Raw genomic sequence first — 18,743 nt, 5'->3', positions numbered from 1 at the left:
TATTAGCTTGATTTAAAGACAGATGTTCATGCAGCTACATGACTCTTTTATAAAGGGTATATAGGGTTTGTCACATTGTGATTTTAATGCCAAATGATAAAAGGCACACTTTTAATCGTCATCGAAGTTTAAAATGCATGAAATATCACCCATGAACAAAACATCTTTCCCTTCTTAAAAAGCGATCAGAAATGTGGGTAATTCTTCAATTTGCTACATTGATCAATTCAGGTAGTAAAATTTACATTTTAAAACTACCTATGAACGGAGGGTTTGACATGTTCTTAACCCTACAGTATAAAGCCTTCTGTATTATATTTGATACACAGTTTTTCTAAGCCCTAAAAGTTTTACTGAAAAACCTGCTGTAGACAATCTACTATGTGCCCTCTGTCATCTGATTGATAGTTTATACTTTTTAGCAAGTAAAATGCCTTTTAGTATAGGCCATGGTACACGTGTCTTTCTGCTGTAAAATATATACTGATTTGTATTAAGTAAAAGAATAACTTTTCTATTTTTAGTAATATTTCAAAATGAACATTTACTGGACTGAAGCAATTAGTTTACCCGATTATCCATACAATATTGTTTTTTTTTTTTGAAAAATCATATTAAAATGTGAGTATCAAATCCATATTCTTCTATATCATACTTTATCAGTCATAAAGGCCTGATGTATCAAATATCATACGCAACAAATACACATACGTAACTTTTTTTTAAAATATTTATATTTTAAAGTACTTAAGGTTAAGTATCTGTACTTGTATAACATGATGTGTGATAACAAATGAGATTTTGAAGAATGTACTGGTCATTATTTCGATGAAATTACAAAGAATTGAAGACTGAAAACAAACCTTTTTTAGATGGGATTGGAAATATATAACATTGTTAACTTTTCCTTAAATAGAATTCTTATGTCATGTCAAGAAAACGATAATCTGCTGACCAGATAAATCATTTCAGACACTCATTTTGTAAACTGTATATTTAATTTATAAATATATTTAAAATATATATATATATATTATATATATATATATATACTGAATGGGGTGGCTGTTTACAGAGTGTATATCAAAGCATATTAAATGCAAAGTTGACTGGAAGGAAGAAATTGGGTAGGCAAAGGTGCACAAGCAACAGGGATGACCGCAAGCTTGAGAATACTGTCAAGTAAAGCCAATTCAAACACTTGGGAGAGCTTCACAATGAGTAGAATGAAGCCGGAGTCAGCGCATCAAGAGTCACCACACTCAGACATCTTCAGGAAAAGGACTACCAAGCCACTTCTGAACCAGAGACAACGTCAGAAGCATCTTACCTGGGCTAAGGAGAAAAAGAACTGGACAGTGAACAGTGGTCGAAAGTCCTCTTTTCAGATAAAAGTAAATTTTGCATTTCATGTTGAAATCATGGTCCCAGAGTATGAAGGAAGACTGGAGAGGCACAGAATCCAAGCTGCTTGAAGTCTAGTGTGAAGTTTCTGAAGTCAATAATGATTTGGGGGGGCCGTGACGTCTGCTGGTGTTGGTCCATTGTGTTTTATCAAGTGCAGAGTCAATGCAGCCATCTTCCAGGAGATTTTGGAGCACTTTATGCTTCCATCTGCTGACAAGCTTTATGGAGATGCTGATTTCCTTTTCCAGAAGGACTTTAGCACCTGCCCACAGTGCAAAAACCACTTCCAAGTGGTTTGCTGAGCATGATATTACTGTGCTTTATTGGCCAGCCAATATGCCTGACCTGAATCTATGGGATATTTTCAAGAGAAAGATGAGAAACAGTCGATCCAACAATATACAGATGATCTGAAGGCTCAATAGTGCCTCAGCAGTGCCACAGGCTGATCACTTCCATGCCACACTTCACTGATGCTGTAATTTGTGCTAGGAGCAAGTCATTTGCTGTAATATGTCCTGCCGATCAAGTATTGAGTGCACAAAAGAACATACTTTAAAGAACTTGAACTTTTCTGTTTTGCAAATCCATTTTTTGATTGATCTTAGGAAATATTCTAATATTTTGAAATACTGGATTTTGGAATATATATATGTGTATATATATATACTTTATATTAATATTTAAAAGAATAATAAATAAAATATAATGGAAATAAATCATCTTAAATACCTTAAATAATAGTGGTTTAGTACTCTTTAATAAGAAAAGAGTACAAATGTTTGCAAAGTGTACTACAAAGTTATTGCATTTGAAGTCTGTTTCTGAAATGCAGTACATCATTGCTGACTGTAGAGGGTGGTATAACTGTTTGTTATAGGAACAAGATGTCATTACAGCTTCAAAATTCCATGCTTGCTTTTGATGGTTGTTTTTACATTTTGTGCTGTAAAGTGCTGCATGTGAATCTGCTGTTTAACATACGCTTGAACAGTATGTGCTCAGACATGCAAATGCTTACCTCTGTCTGTACTTCTACCTCTCTTTTCCTTCAGACATTTCAAATTCATGCATTTGGCAGACACTTACAGACTTACAAAGCTACTTACAGTGCATTCAAGGTATACATTTTTGTCAGTTTGTGTGTTCCCTTGGATTTGATCCCATGATCTTAGCAGTGCTAGCATCATGTGCTACTCGTTGAGCTAGCGGGACAGAATTTAGATTCACTTGTCTCTGGAAAAATTTCATATTTTTCTTTACCTTTCACCATCCATCTTTTGTACTGTTAATCATTTCTTCTTTTCTTTACTCTTAATGGGTTAATTTCCCAAATAATCTGTCTGTCATCATATTTAAACCTGTCACCATATTCTTTCCCTTATTTTGTGCTTTTTAGTGGCAGAGTTTACAGACCAGCCGAGTGAATTGAGAGGCTTCTCCGTTCACACTCGTTTGGTGAAGGGTCCACGGGGCTTCGGCTTCAACATAGTGGGAGGCAGCAGGCGGAGGGAGTTCCTGCAGATTTACAGCATCACTCCCGGAGGACCTTCAACACTTAACACAGGTAACCGCCCTCATCATTCTTCAGACGCCCACTGCGGTAGAGGACTGTGGTTACAAAAAAGGGTATTTTTATGTTTTATTTATAGGTTGCTCCTCTCTTTCTCTCTTCCTCTATATTACACTTTCTGTTCCACTGTGGATTAGTGTTGTGATTGTGTGATTCTGTTGAACGAGAGTCTCGATCTTCCTCTAATCCTAATGGCCTGCATGGAGTAATCCAGCTATCACTGCCTGCCGACACACAAATTTACAATTAAATTTGACATTATGAACACGCTCTCTCTCACTTCACTATTACAAGCAGACATCAGACAAGTATTCAGACCCTTTGCTCAGTATTTAGTAGAAGCACCCTTTTGATCTAATACAGCCATGAGTCTTTTTGGGAAAGATGCAACAAGTTTTTCACACCTGGATTTGGGGATCCTCTGCCATTCCTCCTTGCAGATCCTCTCCAGTTCTGTCAGGTTGGATGGTAAACGTTGGTGGACAGCCATTTTTAGGTCTCTCCAGAGATGCTCAATTGGGTTTAAGTCAGGGCTCTGGCTGGGCCATTCAAGAACAGTCACGGAGTTGTTGTGAAGCCACTCCGTTATTTTAGCTGTGTGCTTAGGGTCATTGTCTTGTTGGAAGGTAAACCTTCGGCCCAGTCTGAGGTCCTGAGCACTCTGGAGAAGGTTTTCGTCTAGGATATCCCTGTACTTGGCCGCATTCATCTTTCCCTCGATTGCAACCAGTCGTCCTGTCCCTGCAGCTGAAAAACACCCCCACAGCATGATGCTGCCACCACCATGCTTCACTGTTGGGACTGTATTGGACAGGTGATGAGCAGTGCCTGGTTTTCTCCACACATACTGCTTAGAATTAAGACCAAAAAGTTCTATCTTGGTCTCATCAGGCCAGAGAATCTTATTTCTCACCATCTTTAGCAAACTCCATGCGGGCTTTCATGTGTCTTGCACTGAGGAGAGGCTTCCGTCGGGCCACTCTGCCATAAAGCCCCGACTGGTGGAGGGCTGCAGTGATGGTTGACTTTCTACAACTTTCTCCCATCTCCCGACTGCATCTCTGGAGCTCAGCCATAGTGATCTTTGGGTTCTTCTTTACCTCTCTCACCAAGGCTCTTCTCCCCCGATAGCTCAGTTTGGCCGGACGGCCAGCTCTGGGAAGGGTTCTGGTCGTCCCAAACGTCTTCCATTTAAGGATTATGGAGGCCACTGTGCTCTTAGGAACCTTAAGTGCAGCAGAAATTTTTTTGTAACCTTGGCCAGATCTGTGCCTTGCCACAATTCTGTCTCTGAGCTCTTCAGGCAGTTCCTTTGACCTCATGATTCTCATTTGCTCTGACATGCACTGTGAGCTGTAAGGTCTTATATAGACAGGTGTGTGGCTTTCCTTATCAAGTCCAATCAGTATAATCAAACACAGCTGGACTCAAATGAAGGTGTAGAACCATTTCAAGGATGATCAGAAGAAATGGACAGCACCTGAGTTAAATATATGAGTGTCACAGCAAAGCGTCTGAATACTTAGGACCATGTGATATTTCAGTTTTTCTTTTTTAATAAATCTGCAAAAATGTCAACAATTCTGTGTTTTTCTGTCAATATGGGGTGCTGTGTGTACATTAATGAGGAAAAAAAATGAACTTAAATGATTTTAGCAAATGGCTGCAATATAACAAAGAGTGAAAAATTTAAGGGGGTCTGAATACTTTCCGTACCCACTGTATATATATATATATATATATATATATATATATATATATATATATATATATATATATGGGCCATTCTACAGATTTGGTTCAAAATCTGAGTTGGAATCATCTTGAAAAAAATCTTTCCACAAATAAAGTCTTTTTCCACAAATTTTTTTATGAATGCAAATTGTATAATATCCAAGGTACACATTTTTAGTAATTGTTCAGTTAATTCTCAGATCGAATTTTCAGAAAGTTTTGGAATATTTTTACTGTCCTTAAATGTGTTACCTACAAACCTATTGAGGTTTTGTTTACATCTACCTTGTAGTATTTTTTTTGTGTGCTATTTTATTAAAAAGTTTTCACAGATAAATCAATAACAATTACAATTTTAACAATATTTCAAGTGTAATTTATGATATTTGTTGTATTTTGAATCCAATCTTTCTTTGTAAAAGGTATAAAGTTCATCATACTGATTTCAAAGTTAAAGATTCATTAGTTTGAATATACATTGAACCAAACACTATAATAACATCTTAGTAGATAATTCAATATACTTTATTTTTGACAAAACATCCCATGTTTCGGTCGTGACTGCACATTTTCGGTAGTGACAGTAATGTTTTTATAGTGACCACAAAACTTTACAAAATTTTAACTCACATACTAAAACACTACTAAAACATACTAAAATATTTGCATAGCTGTACTAAAATTGTGTTTATTTCCCCCAAATAAAGGATTATGTGTTCCCTTTTGTCACAACCGAAACTTCACCACGTTTCGGTCGTGACTGTTTCGGTAGTGACAATTTTAGATACTTTTGAGCCTAGCTCAAAGGCCTAGCTCAAAGATGCTAATCAGCATATGGTTAGCTAGCACAGTTCTGAACAGTTGTACACACACAAAATCAAAATTTTATCGAATAACACCCAAAAAAAAATGATGTCACATCTGAAACTTCACCACATGTTTCAGTCGTGACTGTTTCGTAGTGACAATTTTAGATTATTTTGAACCTAGCTTAAATCAGTACATGGTTACCTAGCACAGTTCTGAACAGCTGTACACACTTAATTTTATAGAATAACACCCAAAAAAGTTAGCTTAATTGCAGAGAAAAGGTGTTTGGTAGTGACGTTCCTTAAAGTTACACACAGAGTTTCAGACTTTTGAACATTTACCTCAAAATGAATGGACCTATCTACTCACCATGTAGCTATGAGAGAGAGGAAAACGTAAATAGTTTTGAACTTGGGTTGAACTTTCATGTTATGAATTGCATTCAATTTAATACGTTCCATCTCTTGCCTTTTCCAGCGGACATTCTGGTGTACATCAATGATACCTGTGTGCTTGGCTTCTCTCACAAAGAGGTAGTGGAAATGTTGAAAGCCATCCCGGTGGGTCACACTGTAGATGTTGTGGTTCGAAGAGGCTACCCCATGCTCTATAACTCTGACGGCTGCCCTAAGATGCCCAATTCTAGGCTAACGGCTTCCCAAGACCAGTCACTACATCTACCTCCACCAACCACCACCCAACCCCAGGCCCAGGCTCCTCTCCCATACTCACAGCCACACCTCAGCCACAACGGTCCCATGTGGTCTGATTTTGAGAGGGAATCCTCAAGGAATCTCAGAGTACGGGCATCAAGGTTCAGTCTGGATGCTAATGGTAATTCACCTCCTATTGCTTCACCTCAAAGACCTCCATCATCATACCAGTACTCTAACGGGTACGGGAGTGGATTCCTGAGACCGCCACGCACTGCAAGAAGCATAAGGAGGTTACAGAGTGCAGAACTAGCCAGCCAGAGTGACAGTGAGGTGGTGTCTGCGATTGGATCACAGAGGTGAAAGGATTTTATATGTTATATTGTCACTGCTATGATCAGGGTTGGGTGGGTTATTATTAAAAATTCACTAAAGATTACAGAATATATGCTGTAAAATGTAATTTGTAACATATTCCATTAGATTACTTTTTTTTTTTTTTGACTCGTTTGACTTCATATTTAACACTGTATCTTAAAACAGAAATTCTATGATTTCTGTTTTAAGATACTTTAAAATATAATTTAACACTGTGATGGCAAAGCTGAATTTTCAGCAGCTATTACTCCAGTCTTCACTGTCACATGATCCTTCACAAAACATTCTGATATGCTGATTTCATGCTCGAGAAACTTTTTATTATTATATTTTATCAATCTATCTATGATTTGAAATTGATTTTTCTTGACAGACTTTATCATTAAAGACTTTATCATAAAATGCATGTAAGGACTAGAAATAGCATTTTAGCTTAGCATAAAGCTAAATGATAACATGGCAATTTACACTAGTTTTACTTTTTTCTGTTTCTCAAAATTTACTTCAAAACCCCACTGAGTGTATAAAAAAGCTTCTTTTTACTGATCATAGGTGGATTCTTTTCACGGAATGAGGTAGAAAATGCATTTGTAGCTGCCTTTGCAATGTTAAAGGTTAAAGAATTTCTCATATTTCTCATATTTCTGCATAAAAACACAGATAAACCAAATATTCTAGTAATCTTGTTTTTATTGGATACATATTTCATCTGTCAAAGCATTTTTGTTATTAACAGAATGATATTATAAATCCCCAAATTGAAGTTCCTCAATGATATCAGTGTTTGTTCTTGACAGCGCCCTCTGTCTACTCGGAGGAATGTAACACACATCATAAGAGTTTTTCAATACTGTTAAGTCTAAATACTTTTTGAATGTAACCAATTACCAGCGTTTAAGTTGTAACTGTAGCTGAATACAGTTACTCATATTTTCGCTGTTACAGTGCACAGCATAAATGAGTACACCCCTCTGAAACTTCTGAAAGTCAGCAATTACTCAATTACTTAGAAGACATGTTAGGGTTCTTTAGAGATATAATGTTGCAGCAAGTCTGCTTAATCAATTACCAAAGAAGCATGTCAAAAGTATTCAGGAAAATAAGATTTTCTTATCAAGGTGATAAAATGTTGTGCAGCAAAAATGAGTACACCCTCCTAAAAGTTACTAAATAAAATGAAATAAAAATTTTCTGGTGTAAGTTTAAGGCAATGTTTGATAAACAGGTAAGTATGTTGAACAAAAACATTTAAAGAGAAGTAATTTCTTGACAATTAAAAGTGTTATATAGCCCACTGAATCATTCTCAGACTTAATGCAATGAAAGCACTTGGGAGAGAACTGTCAGGAGACTTATTTCTTAGCACAAAAGAGGACAGTGGTACAAGAGGATTACCGAAATACTGTTTTAAGTGTGAAAATATAGCAAAAGTAACACAGAAATTCAAAAACAATGGACTTGTGACAAGGCCCCTAAAATAATCAGGTGAAATACCAAGCGAGTGTCTCAGAGCCAGCAAAAGCTATGAAAAGAGTGACTGTTTATCTCGCAGAGTAAGATGCAGCCTGCAGAAATGACATGCATGGTTGTTGTTCTTACTGGAACTACCTACTGTAGCCAAAGCACAATAAAGTCAGTTAGCCATTTCCAAAGCCCATATTTACAAAATATAGATTCTGGGAATCAATACTCTGGTCTCATGAAGACCAAATCAATCATTTTGGATCTAACAGCATCAAAAATGTTATGGTGTTACTAGAGGAGGAGTACAGTGAGAAGTGCCTGGTTCCCACAGTAAAGTTCAGTGGTAGTAAAGCTCTTATATAGGGATGTATGAGTGCTGAAGGTGTGAGGGAGTTGTGCTTTATCAATGCTGTCATGAATTCCCACACCACTGTGTAATTTAATACACAAACTTGAAACAGAAGATGTTACCCTTTCCTCATTCCCTGCATTGTTGGACATTTTTCAACATGGCAATGAGGATATGCATTCTCCCAAGGTGAAAAACCTTCTGTGGACATGTATTGCACTCAATCTTAACACTCTTGAGCACCTGTGGGGAATTCTGTAGAGACGAGTTGAGCAGCACTCCCCACTAAAGATCAGGGCATTTAAGGAGCTCATCATCCAGGAGTTAAACAGGACAGATGTGACAATTTGTCATGAACTTGTACACTCCATGCCAAGAAGGGTCAGAGCAGTATATTCAAAATTATGGAGGGCATACTAAGTGATAGAATATTATAAAATTGTTGAATTAAATCTAGGGTGTACTCATTTCTGAAATCCTTAATTTAAACAAAATTGGCTATTAATTTTATACCTATTAATGACATATATTTCTCAGTTTTTATTATGTATATGTTTAATACATTTTAGTTTTGCCATCTTTCCATGAATTGTATTAGTGATCATAAAGAAATACATCTTTTGTATTTGTTCAGAAGGGGGTGTATTCATTTATGCTGTGCACTGTACATGTATTCTGTTCCTACCAACCCTGATCATGATACATTATGTCTACTGTGATTTGCTTTGCCTGACCACATGGTCTTTCTCTTTTTATCTTCACAGGGCCTCGGTCATCCGTAACCACAACAACAACTCTCTCTCCACTCCACCACCTCTACGCCTGTACTCCTTCAAATCTTCTGAGAGTGACCTTTCCTCAAGTACTCCACCGCCCATATCTCGATTGCCCCTACCCCACACAGAACTAAGTCCGGGTCCTGTTGCTTTCTCTCCAGGAGGAGGAAGGCGCTACTCCCATCTCCGTAAACCACAGCATTCACTGCTAACCCCACCTAGCAGTGCCCATTCAGACGGGCCTTACTTCACCTTCAACGGCACAGCCAGTGCCAGCAGTGGCAGCCCGAACAGCATTCCTTCACCCGGAGCCATGAGCGCTGTGATTGGCAGTGGAGTTGGAGGAATGGCGGGAAGTGGGGAATTAGTCCCTGTTGCCTTGGCTAAATGTGAGAGGGGCAGCAATATGGGGTTCAGTGTGACAGCAGGAGGTCATGGAGGCAGACAGACCCTTGTAAAGAAAGTTTGGGACCACAGACAGTGTAATGGGCTGCAGTCTGGAGATGCCATTGTGAAGATCAATGGTGCTGATGTACAAAGTCTCAGTTTTGCACAGGTAGAAAAAGAGCTGATTGTATTCAGCTTAAGCTTTTTGTTAAGGTGTACAGTTATTATTAGTATATAAATTCTTTATGTTTATTATTCAAGGTCCAAAGGATTTTGCAAGAACACACTAAAAAAGGAGAGGTTATTCTGCTGGTTTACAGAGGGGGTAAGTTATATGTTCACTTATTCCATTACATACAGTGTTCACATTGAAAATATACATTTTGCTCCATTTATACTTTCAAATAAACAAAGCTTTAGGATTTTGAAATGTGTATATATATATTAGATTCTGCACTATTTATAGGTCACTAATCAAATAATCAAATTTGTGACATTGATCATGTGATAATTTTAGAATATTTTCAAATAATTCTCCATAACATTATCATCAGTAGGTATGATATTGAAATTTTGGCCACCACCACAGTTCATTATATTTTGAATATATATTGGCTGAATAAAAACCTTACAGGCTCTGGGTAATTGTTCTTATTTTATTTTATTTTATTACATTACATTACATTACATTACATTGTGTATACCTGATCATCAGATCAAAATTGTGGAGTTCATGCAGCTCGACAAACCAAATAATTAGACATTCAGATATTCATGTTGATTTTTCAGTTCACTCAAATTGTTGTGCTGCTGATCATATGATATGAAAATGTTCATATTATTTTCAGACTTTAGACCCTACTGTATGTACTATTTTTATTTTTTTTTAAAAAGTGGCATTTTTAGATTGCAGAAAATCAATAACAATTGTGTAATCTTCATCCCTGTTTATCAAATAATTGTGTCCTCTCGTTGTAGGCACCTCACATTTCTCCAATTCCCCTAATTCTGTGCGGCGACTAACTCCTCCCCCTCCTCGCTCCGCCTCCGACTCTGAAGTCCCTCTTACCGACTCTGTGCCATTATCGCGTAACTCTCTCACTCCGCCCTCTCCAGCGCTGGTGCGCTCCTCATTGGTCCAGAGCACCAGCTTCCTGGATTCTGTACCTGTCACTCTCACGCTTGAGCCACGTGATTGGATGAGTTTGGAGGAAGGAGGGACGGTGCTCAGTCCCAGAGTAAAAACAGAGCAGAAAGAACAACCTGTGCTGCGGGGGTATGAGGTGGAGCTGAAGAGGAAGCCAGGTGAAGGCTTTGGATTTGTTATCGCCTCTCAGGATGTGGAAAATGTCAAAGGTGAGTATTTGTAATGCACCAACACCATGCAATATCCTGCAAGTACACCATGACCACCATTTGATGCAAGATATTTCCTGAGTCTTACTAAGTTTTAAAGAGTATTCAAGTCCAAACTAATCATTTCTCCTCCATAATCAAGTCAAGTGATCTTTATTGTCATTCTGCTGTATGTAGAGACATACAGTGGAATGAAATGTTGTGCCCCGCAGGATCACGGTGCTACATATTTAAACATAAATATAAACATATAAACAGTTGAAGTATAAACCTACACATAGCTAACCTACTGAAAGTATCTACAAATAAATATACACTTGCACACTCATAAAAGAGTTGTACACCTAGTGCAGTGCTACAAAGAAAAAGCGTATAAAGAGACATTCAGGGCAAACAGTGGAACTTGGAGACAGTGCAAGATGAATTTGTAGTGTATGTACATGTAAACATATGTATTACCTTGTTGAGTCTGGGTAGCAGGGAGTGCTTAAAGTGTCCAGTGGTGGGTTCAGAGGTGAGTGGGGTGACTGGAGTTGACAGCTGGGGAAAAAGCTGTTGAGAAGTCTGACAGAGCGGCGCTCTGATGCTTCTTCCTGACTGCAGGAGATAGAAGAGACTGTGGGAGAGATGGGTGCATTACTTCACAATACTGGTGGCTTTGCTGGAGTACCGTGCAAGGAAAATGTCCAGGATGGAGGGAAGAGAGACACAGATGATCTTTGCATCTGTGTTTACTTTTAACTGTAGGGTCTTGCGGTCTGCCGCGCTGCAGTTTTCCATACCAGCCAGTGATGCAGCTGGTCAGCAAACTCTCAATGGTGCCTCTGTAGAATGTGGTGAGGATGGGTGGGGGGAGACTTGCTCTTTTCAGTCGGCGCAGGAAGTGGAGGCGCTGCTGGGCCTTCTTGGAGAGTGATGTGGTGCTCCAGGTTAGATCGTCTGTGATGTGCACCCCCAGGATATACAGAGAGAAAAAAAGCAAAAAAAACAATGTTCAATAATAATCAACAAAGACTTTAAAGCTAGGGTGTCCAGTTTCGTAAAGGCTAGCAATAGCAAGCTAGCTTTAAAAGCATAAGATCCCACCCTCCCTTTGGAGCGCCCTCCAAACCAGGCCTCTACCAAAACACATGAACGTGCAAAGCATCACGAGAGACTATGTTAAATTACCTCATGTCTCAAAGCAACTTTAAGGGTTAGTTTACCTAAAAATTAAAATTCGGTCATTAATTACTCACCCTCATGTCGTTCCACACCAGTAAGACCTTCGTTCATCTTCGGAACACAAATTAAGATATTTTTGATGAAATCCAAGAGGTATATGGCTTGTCCATAGACAGCAATATAATCAACACTTTCAAGGTCGAGAAAGGTACTAAAGACATCGTTAAAACTGTTGACGTGACTGCAGTGGCTGCAGTGGTTCAAACTTAATTTTATGAAGCGACGAGAATACATTTTGTGCACAAAAACAAAAATAACGACTTTATTCAACAATATCTTCTCTTCTGTGTCATTCTCATACATTTTTTACGTCCAGTGCCTCCAGGTTCTACGTCAGAATGGCGACTCATTATTGTCCGGCTCCTGCGTCAGCATCACACGCATGTGTCGCGCTGCTCTCGTGATCAGCTTTGGCCAATACTGAGCCGGCATTCGGACATAAACACGGAAGCCTTCACTGTGCTTACTGCGTCAACTGCGTAAGGATAATGACAGGGAAGAGAAGAAATTGTTGAATAAAGTTATTTTTGTTTTGTTTTTGCACACAAAAAGTATTCTCGACGGCTCATAAAATTAAGGTTGAACCACTGCTGTCATGTCGACTATTTTAACAATGTCTTTAGTACCTTTCTGGACCATCAAAAATATTTTAATTTGTGTCCCGAAGATGAACAAAGTTCTTACGGGTGTGGAACGACATGAGGGTGAGTAATTAATGACAGAATTTTCATTTTTGGGTGAACTAACCCTTTAAAGAGCTCTGACTTGTACCACCTGACTGCTGCAGATTCATTTTGGCGTTGATAGTGTTGCCATATAGAAAAACATAAATCTGAGTCTGAGGACATAAACAGCTCAGAGTGAAAAGTCACGGGTTGCTATCTCTTAATTATGAAAATTACGACATGTTTGCAGCACTTTGTGACTGTCTGTCTACAACTCTGCATGACAAATCTTCAAAATATTATTGTTTTTACTGTGCTTTTGTTCAAATAAATGCAGCCTTGCTGAGCATAAGATACTTATTTCAAAAACATTACAATTCTTACCAACTCCAATCTTTTGAACAGTAATGTAGTTAGGAATTCACAAAATTTCTATATTAATGAAGCTCCATCGAGTTCCATGCTATTTAATGTTGTTGGTTAAAATGTATGATACATTTAAAGCGGTGACTGTGTTATATGCATAATTGGGCTTATTTAGTGGCAGCTGTATTAAGTTGACTGACTGACAGTGAGACAGAGGCCTGCCAACACCGAGGCCTGCCAACAGTCAGGCCCGGATACACGCACCCCTCCTTCACCCTCCCACTCTCCCCTACCTAAGCCCACAATGACCTCATTTTGCTCAGTGTTCCTTTGGTTTTTATTGAGGCCATGGCATCACTAAAGCATGAGCATCTAAAAAAGTGCCTGTCCCCAATGTCACAGCTGTTTCCATGTATATCAATATCTCAGATGCTTCTCTTCTGTATGACTTGATTTCATAATCTTTTTGAGCTGAATGTGCTGTCGTGATGTTTTACACAACCTCAGAGTCTAAATTAGAATCGACGTTAATATTTAAGATTTTTACAGTATTATAAATGAATTATATATTTTTTAAGGTTTATACTTTATAGTTATATAGTTTAATTGTAGTACCATTCACATAAACCCTGTGTTATTTTGACCTGTTGGTTAGCTTGTTTCCAGTTTTGTTAAGCTATAGTTCTCAAATGGGCAATGCTAGATCAAGTCTGGCTCATATAATTGATCCTGTTCTTCTCAGTTATTTGGAAAATAGCCTAAAATAAAAAATCGAGTAGCTCATTTGTGTTCCTACACATGTACCGTACATAAATGTCTGGCAATTAAAGGCTCAGTATGGAGATAAAAGAGAGTTCGCCTGATGCCTGATGAAACACTGAATGTGTGTGTTTGTGTGTACAGCTGATGACTGTAGAGCCATATAAAATTCAGAGATGATGTCGATATAAGATATGTCAGGGGAGACACTGAGAGAATTATAAAGAGAGAAAGAATTCTGTCAGCAAGCAAAACATGAGAGTTACAAGATCAATGAATCAATAAGAGTGATTATCCTAGTTGTGCCACTGCCAGTGGATCTCTTAAAGGGACATTTCACCCAAAAATTATTATTATTCACTTTTATGATTTTTCCAAACCCAAATTACTTTGTTTCTGAAGTGAAACACAAAAAGTTCAAGTATTGTGGCCATACGAAAACTTTGACGGACTGACCATTTTTAAAGTTTAGTTATTCATTAACGATTTAAATTTTGGTGTATTTGTCACCTAAATTATAATTTTGCTTCAGAAAATTTGCAAAATTGTACATTAATTTTATGGGCTACACTGTAAATATTGTGTTAATTTTACACTAAAAACCGGCACCTGTGGTTACCAGAAACTCAATATAAAAAACTATGGTGACCGTGTATAGGATATATTGTATATTCTACAATTTGTAACAATTTGTACAGTTTTGTTAAATTGTAATATAATAGCAATTTAATCTACTTGAACTACCAAACTACCGTGCCCGGGCGCAGTTCATTTAGCCGTCCTAGGAAGAAGTGGGCCAGAGCACGGTTCAGTTAGGCTCAAGCACGGTACGCATGCAGTTTGAGCGCTAACCGTGCCGGAACACGGAACAGCTATGTACTACTTTTGTGTGCACTACTGTCATCATTACGACGGCAAACATCTTTATTACTACTTGGATATTACACTTTTCAATTAATTCGAGTGTTTTTGGGTTTATAACGGGTCTGGTTCTCACCTTATTGATGAACAGGAATTGGAGTGGGGAGGGGGGAGGGGGGACAATCACGCTCGGGCTCAGTTCAAGGCGACCGTGCTTACACCCTTAAAATATACTGATAACCACCGTAATAATACAAGTGCACAGGGTCATACACACAAAGGCAAAACACCATCAGGGTAACACACAATACTAAAATAATGCAGTAAACATTAACTAAATAACACAAATTGTAACAAAAAACACTCTAATGTACAATACTGATAACAAAAATGAAAAGAAACAAAATTATTTAATAAAATATAATCATATGTATAATTTCACATAGGGGTGTCTGAGAATGTGACTGTTCACCGTAAATGATGTTTTATTAACAAAATTCGGGAGGAGCAGGTGCAGATAATTAGACTAATTATCACAGGTGGAAAGCATTCAGCTAATCAACCAACGGAGGTATATATACGGCAGACGTACCTCTGTTCGATTGACAGTTTATCAGCATCCCTCCACCACTCCATCTCCTCACTTCTAATTCTATCTCTCATAACCACATCCGGGGGGAGTACTCTGGGTTCGGGCCAAAATTCCGAGCTCGGAGCCCTCCCCCTGGACAGCACGCCAAATACGCATTACTTTTCTCTATCTAATTATATGTATATGTGAACTCGTGAAATTATATGTTAATTCAGGGGCTCCCAACCCATGAATTTTTTCAGCCAAACTCCTTAGGTGTAAAATATTTACTTGAAGTTTACTTGAACTACTTTTTCAATAAAAAAAGCAACTGTAGTCTGATTACGAGAATTTTAACACGTATTATAATCTAATTACAAGTATTTAATTTTTGGAATCTGATTACGCAATCCAGATTACATGTAATCAGTTACTACCCAGCACTGCAGACTGTACAATTATTTAATTAAATTGCAATTTTTGATTTGATAATCACACTAAGCTGTATCACGATTATCATGCTGCCCTTATTTATTTAATTTTCATTTTACCTTTGATATAATTAATTATTAGCTTTCCTGCAATTCACAAACCTCCTGTAGTTCCCTCACAAACCTCCAGTTTGAGAAACCCTGCTTTAATTCACAGTCGATGAAATAGATTTTTACCAAATTTTAAACATGAATTATAGCCATTCAATAACAACAAAAAAAAAACATTTAATTTAAGTGAACTTAAAACAATCATCACATAAACCCATAATAAATGTCATATTTACCTGTGTCCTTCCTACCTGTCTAGATAGGAAATATACAGAAAAAATCGAACAGTCTGCACTGCATAAGTTATAGCCTAAATTAAATGTAGATTAATCCTTATTAAAGCTACAAAAGTTCTTTAGTCAACAGCAGTGAGTAATTTTTTCTGTTACCTTTGTTCTTTGATTATCTTCAATGACAGACAGCAATTGGCTGCTGTCACTTTAAGAGCTGCACGACGCTATCTCACACGCGTCCCACTTTCAAACAACTCTTTACTTTCGTTTAACACTTTATTTAACTCATTCAAGGCTGCTTATGTGTTATTGTTCGTTCAAGCTCAAAAGAGAACTCGATTCTGGCACACTGTCTTTGCGCATGATACTGGCGTGCATCTTTCCATATTCTGTGCGTCATGTGCAGTGTTGGGGGTAACGCTTTACAAGTAACTTGAGTTACGTAATCAGATTACTTTTTCCAGTAACTAGTAAAGTAACGTGTTACTTTTTTCAATTTACTTCAAGTCTTCAAGTTACTTAAGTACAAGTTACTTTTCACATTTATTGACTGACAGCTCTCCTGTCTCTAATTTAAACATACTAAGCAAAAATGTCTTTAGATTAGATTTAGAAATAAGAGTGTTAAACTGAATATTTAATGTAAAATATTTTATTGCCCTTGTATGTTTATTGTTCAAAAATTGCAATAAAAAAAAAAGAGTGTTAAACTTCCTTCTCCTGTATCCTATTCTTCTTTAATCCAGAATGGCAGCACAGCTGAAAGGTTTGTTTGAGTTGCGCACTCTACTGTACAGCTGTAAATATGCATTTCCTTCAGCCTGAGGCTTATTCATTTCACTTTTGGTGTGAAAGGGCCTTAATATTTGCCAAAAATCAAACTTGTTCTTATTACAAAACTAACAAGCAAGCCCAGCCCAGGTGAGAAAAAGTAACGCAAAAGTAATGTAACAGATTACTTTTCATAAAAAGAACTCAATTAGTTACTTTTTTAGGGAGTAGCGCAATATTGTAATGCATAACTTTTAATAGTAACTTTTCCCAACACTGGATGTGTGTGTGTGTGTGTGTGTGTGTGTGTGTGTGTGTGTGTGTGTGTGTGTGTGTGTGAGGAGTCAGACATTCCGCTTGAATGGTTTAAAAGCATTTGCATGAATAAGAGTGTGATCATATATTGTAAAGCTAACCAAAGGATGTCAGAAAAAATGGATGCTATGTTAATTGCGTTAAATATTTTTAACGTGTTAAACTGGAAAAAAATAATCACATGCATTAACGCATTAACGTTGACAGCACTAATATATATATATATATATGTGTATATATATATATATATATATATATATATATATATATATTCATTATTCATTATATATGGTAAGGTATTTTACTGTTAAACAAGTGACAGGTTTTTACTGTAGCAATTTTACAATGTATTTTATGATAGACTTATAGTGCTTTTACATAATTGATAGCCCCATTTACTTGGAAAACAATGTGCAGTATATTTCTCAAAAATTCACCTTTTGTATTCCACATAAGAAAAAAGTCATGCAGGTTTGAAATGACACAAGGCTGTATAAATGCTGACAAGAATTTAATTTTTGGGTGAATTATCAATAAACTATTTTCAATTTTACATTGCACCAGTGTTGTCATATGCTCACTGCACTGATACAGCATTAATTTCAATCCCTCAAATGCTTTTTATTGGCATGACCAGCATGCATCAGCAATGCCAAAGTCAGATTACACACATACTGTATGTGCATGTAGGTCTCTCTCGCTCCCTCCCTTCCCCTGATCGGCACCCCCCGCTCTGCAGTGGTCCAAGGATTAAATCGTTCATCTCGTTCGCTCTCTTATCGCCCCTCCTCTTATCTCCATCTCTCTGTCTTTATTCCCTCCTTTTCTCTGCCTGTCCACCTCTCTCCCTCTCTCTCATTCACCGACTCCAGTTGCCAAAGGAAAATGAACCCGCTACAGTAAGCAGCTCGCTCGCACGGCGAGACAGAAGCTCGTTCTGTTTTGTTTTCTTCACTTGTTTGTTTATGCCCTCCATTCGTTTTCTCATTATGACCCTTCCGCGTAATCGCTCTCACATGTTTGGGGATTTAAACGGAGTGTGATCCGGGATCGGGACCCTGCCTCCACATACACACACACACTAACACACACGCACACACCAAGCCATGCTGGAGAGACTGCAGTCTGCCTTGAAAAGTGTGAAGGACTCCAAACGTAAATATTTGTTTTTTTCTCTTACTTGATTTCATCCCATATTTCTTAAAATGATAATCAGCTAGCTGTCATATTCCTATTGGGAGAATGTCAGTGCTGATGCAGAGTGTTTTAAATGGGAGAGATATGTAGTGCTTTACTATTATGGAGTTTGATAGGCTCTATGGCCTGTTAATTTTAACTGTTACGACAGACGATATCTGCAGTGCGTTTGGGTATAGATATGCGTCTATATGTTGAGGAATAATTTATACAGTTTTTTTTTAGGGGATGCAAATCTCTTTCGCTCAGTATAAACACACAATTAAAATCACTGGAAAGTCCCCCACCATAATAGAAAAACAAAGTTGTGTGTGTATTTTGCGTATGCAAAACTCAGGTCCTTATGTAGAGA

General features: G+C 37.6%; 1 protein-coding gene across 1 annotated transcript in view; it reads left to right on the top strand.

The window, feature by feature from the left end:
* Positions 1–18,743, top strand: part of LOC127518030 (membrane-associated guanylate kinase, WW and PDZ domain-containing protein 1-like) — a 104,130-nt gene that overhangs the window by 62,625 nt on the left and 22,762 nt on the right. The window contains exons 8-13 of the mRNA XM_051904312.1: positions 2,463–2,528; positions 2,807–2,974; positions 6,002–6,536; positions 9,133–9,700; positions 9,793–9,856; positions 10,510–10,887. Coding sequence (XP_051760272.1) covers positions 2,463–2,528; positions 2,807–2,974; positions 6,002–6,536; positions 9,133–9,700; positions 9,793–9,856; positions 10,510–10,887 — 1,779 coding nt within the window. The remainder of the gene's footprint in view (positions 1–2,462; positions 2,529–2,806; positions 2,975–6,001; positions 6,537–9,132; positions 9,701–9,792; positions 9,857–10,509; positions 10,888–18,743) is intronic.

The sequence above is a fragment of the Ctenopharyngodon idella genome, chromosome 8 (genome assembly GCF_019924925.1).
Source record: "Ctenopharyngodon idella isolate HZGC_01 chromosome 8, HZGC01, whole genome shotgun sequence".
Classification (NCBI taxonomy): Eukaryota; Metazoa; Chordata; class Actinopteri; order Cypriniformes; family Xenocyprididae; genus Ctenopharyngodon; species Ctenopharyngodon idella.
Note: the sequence above shows the minus strand (reverse complement) of the source record. Positions and strands in the feature narration are given on the sequence as shown.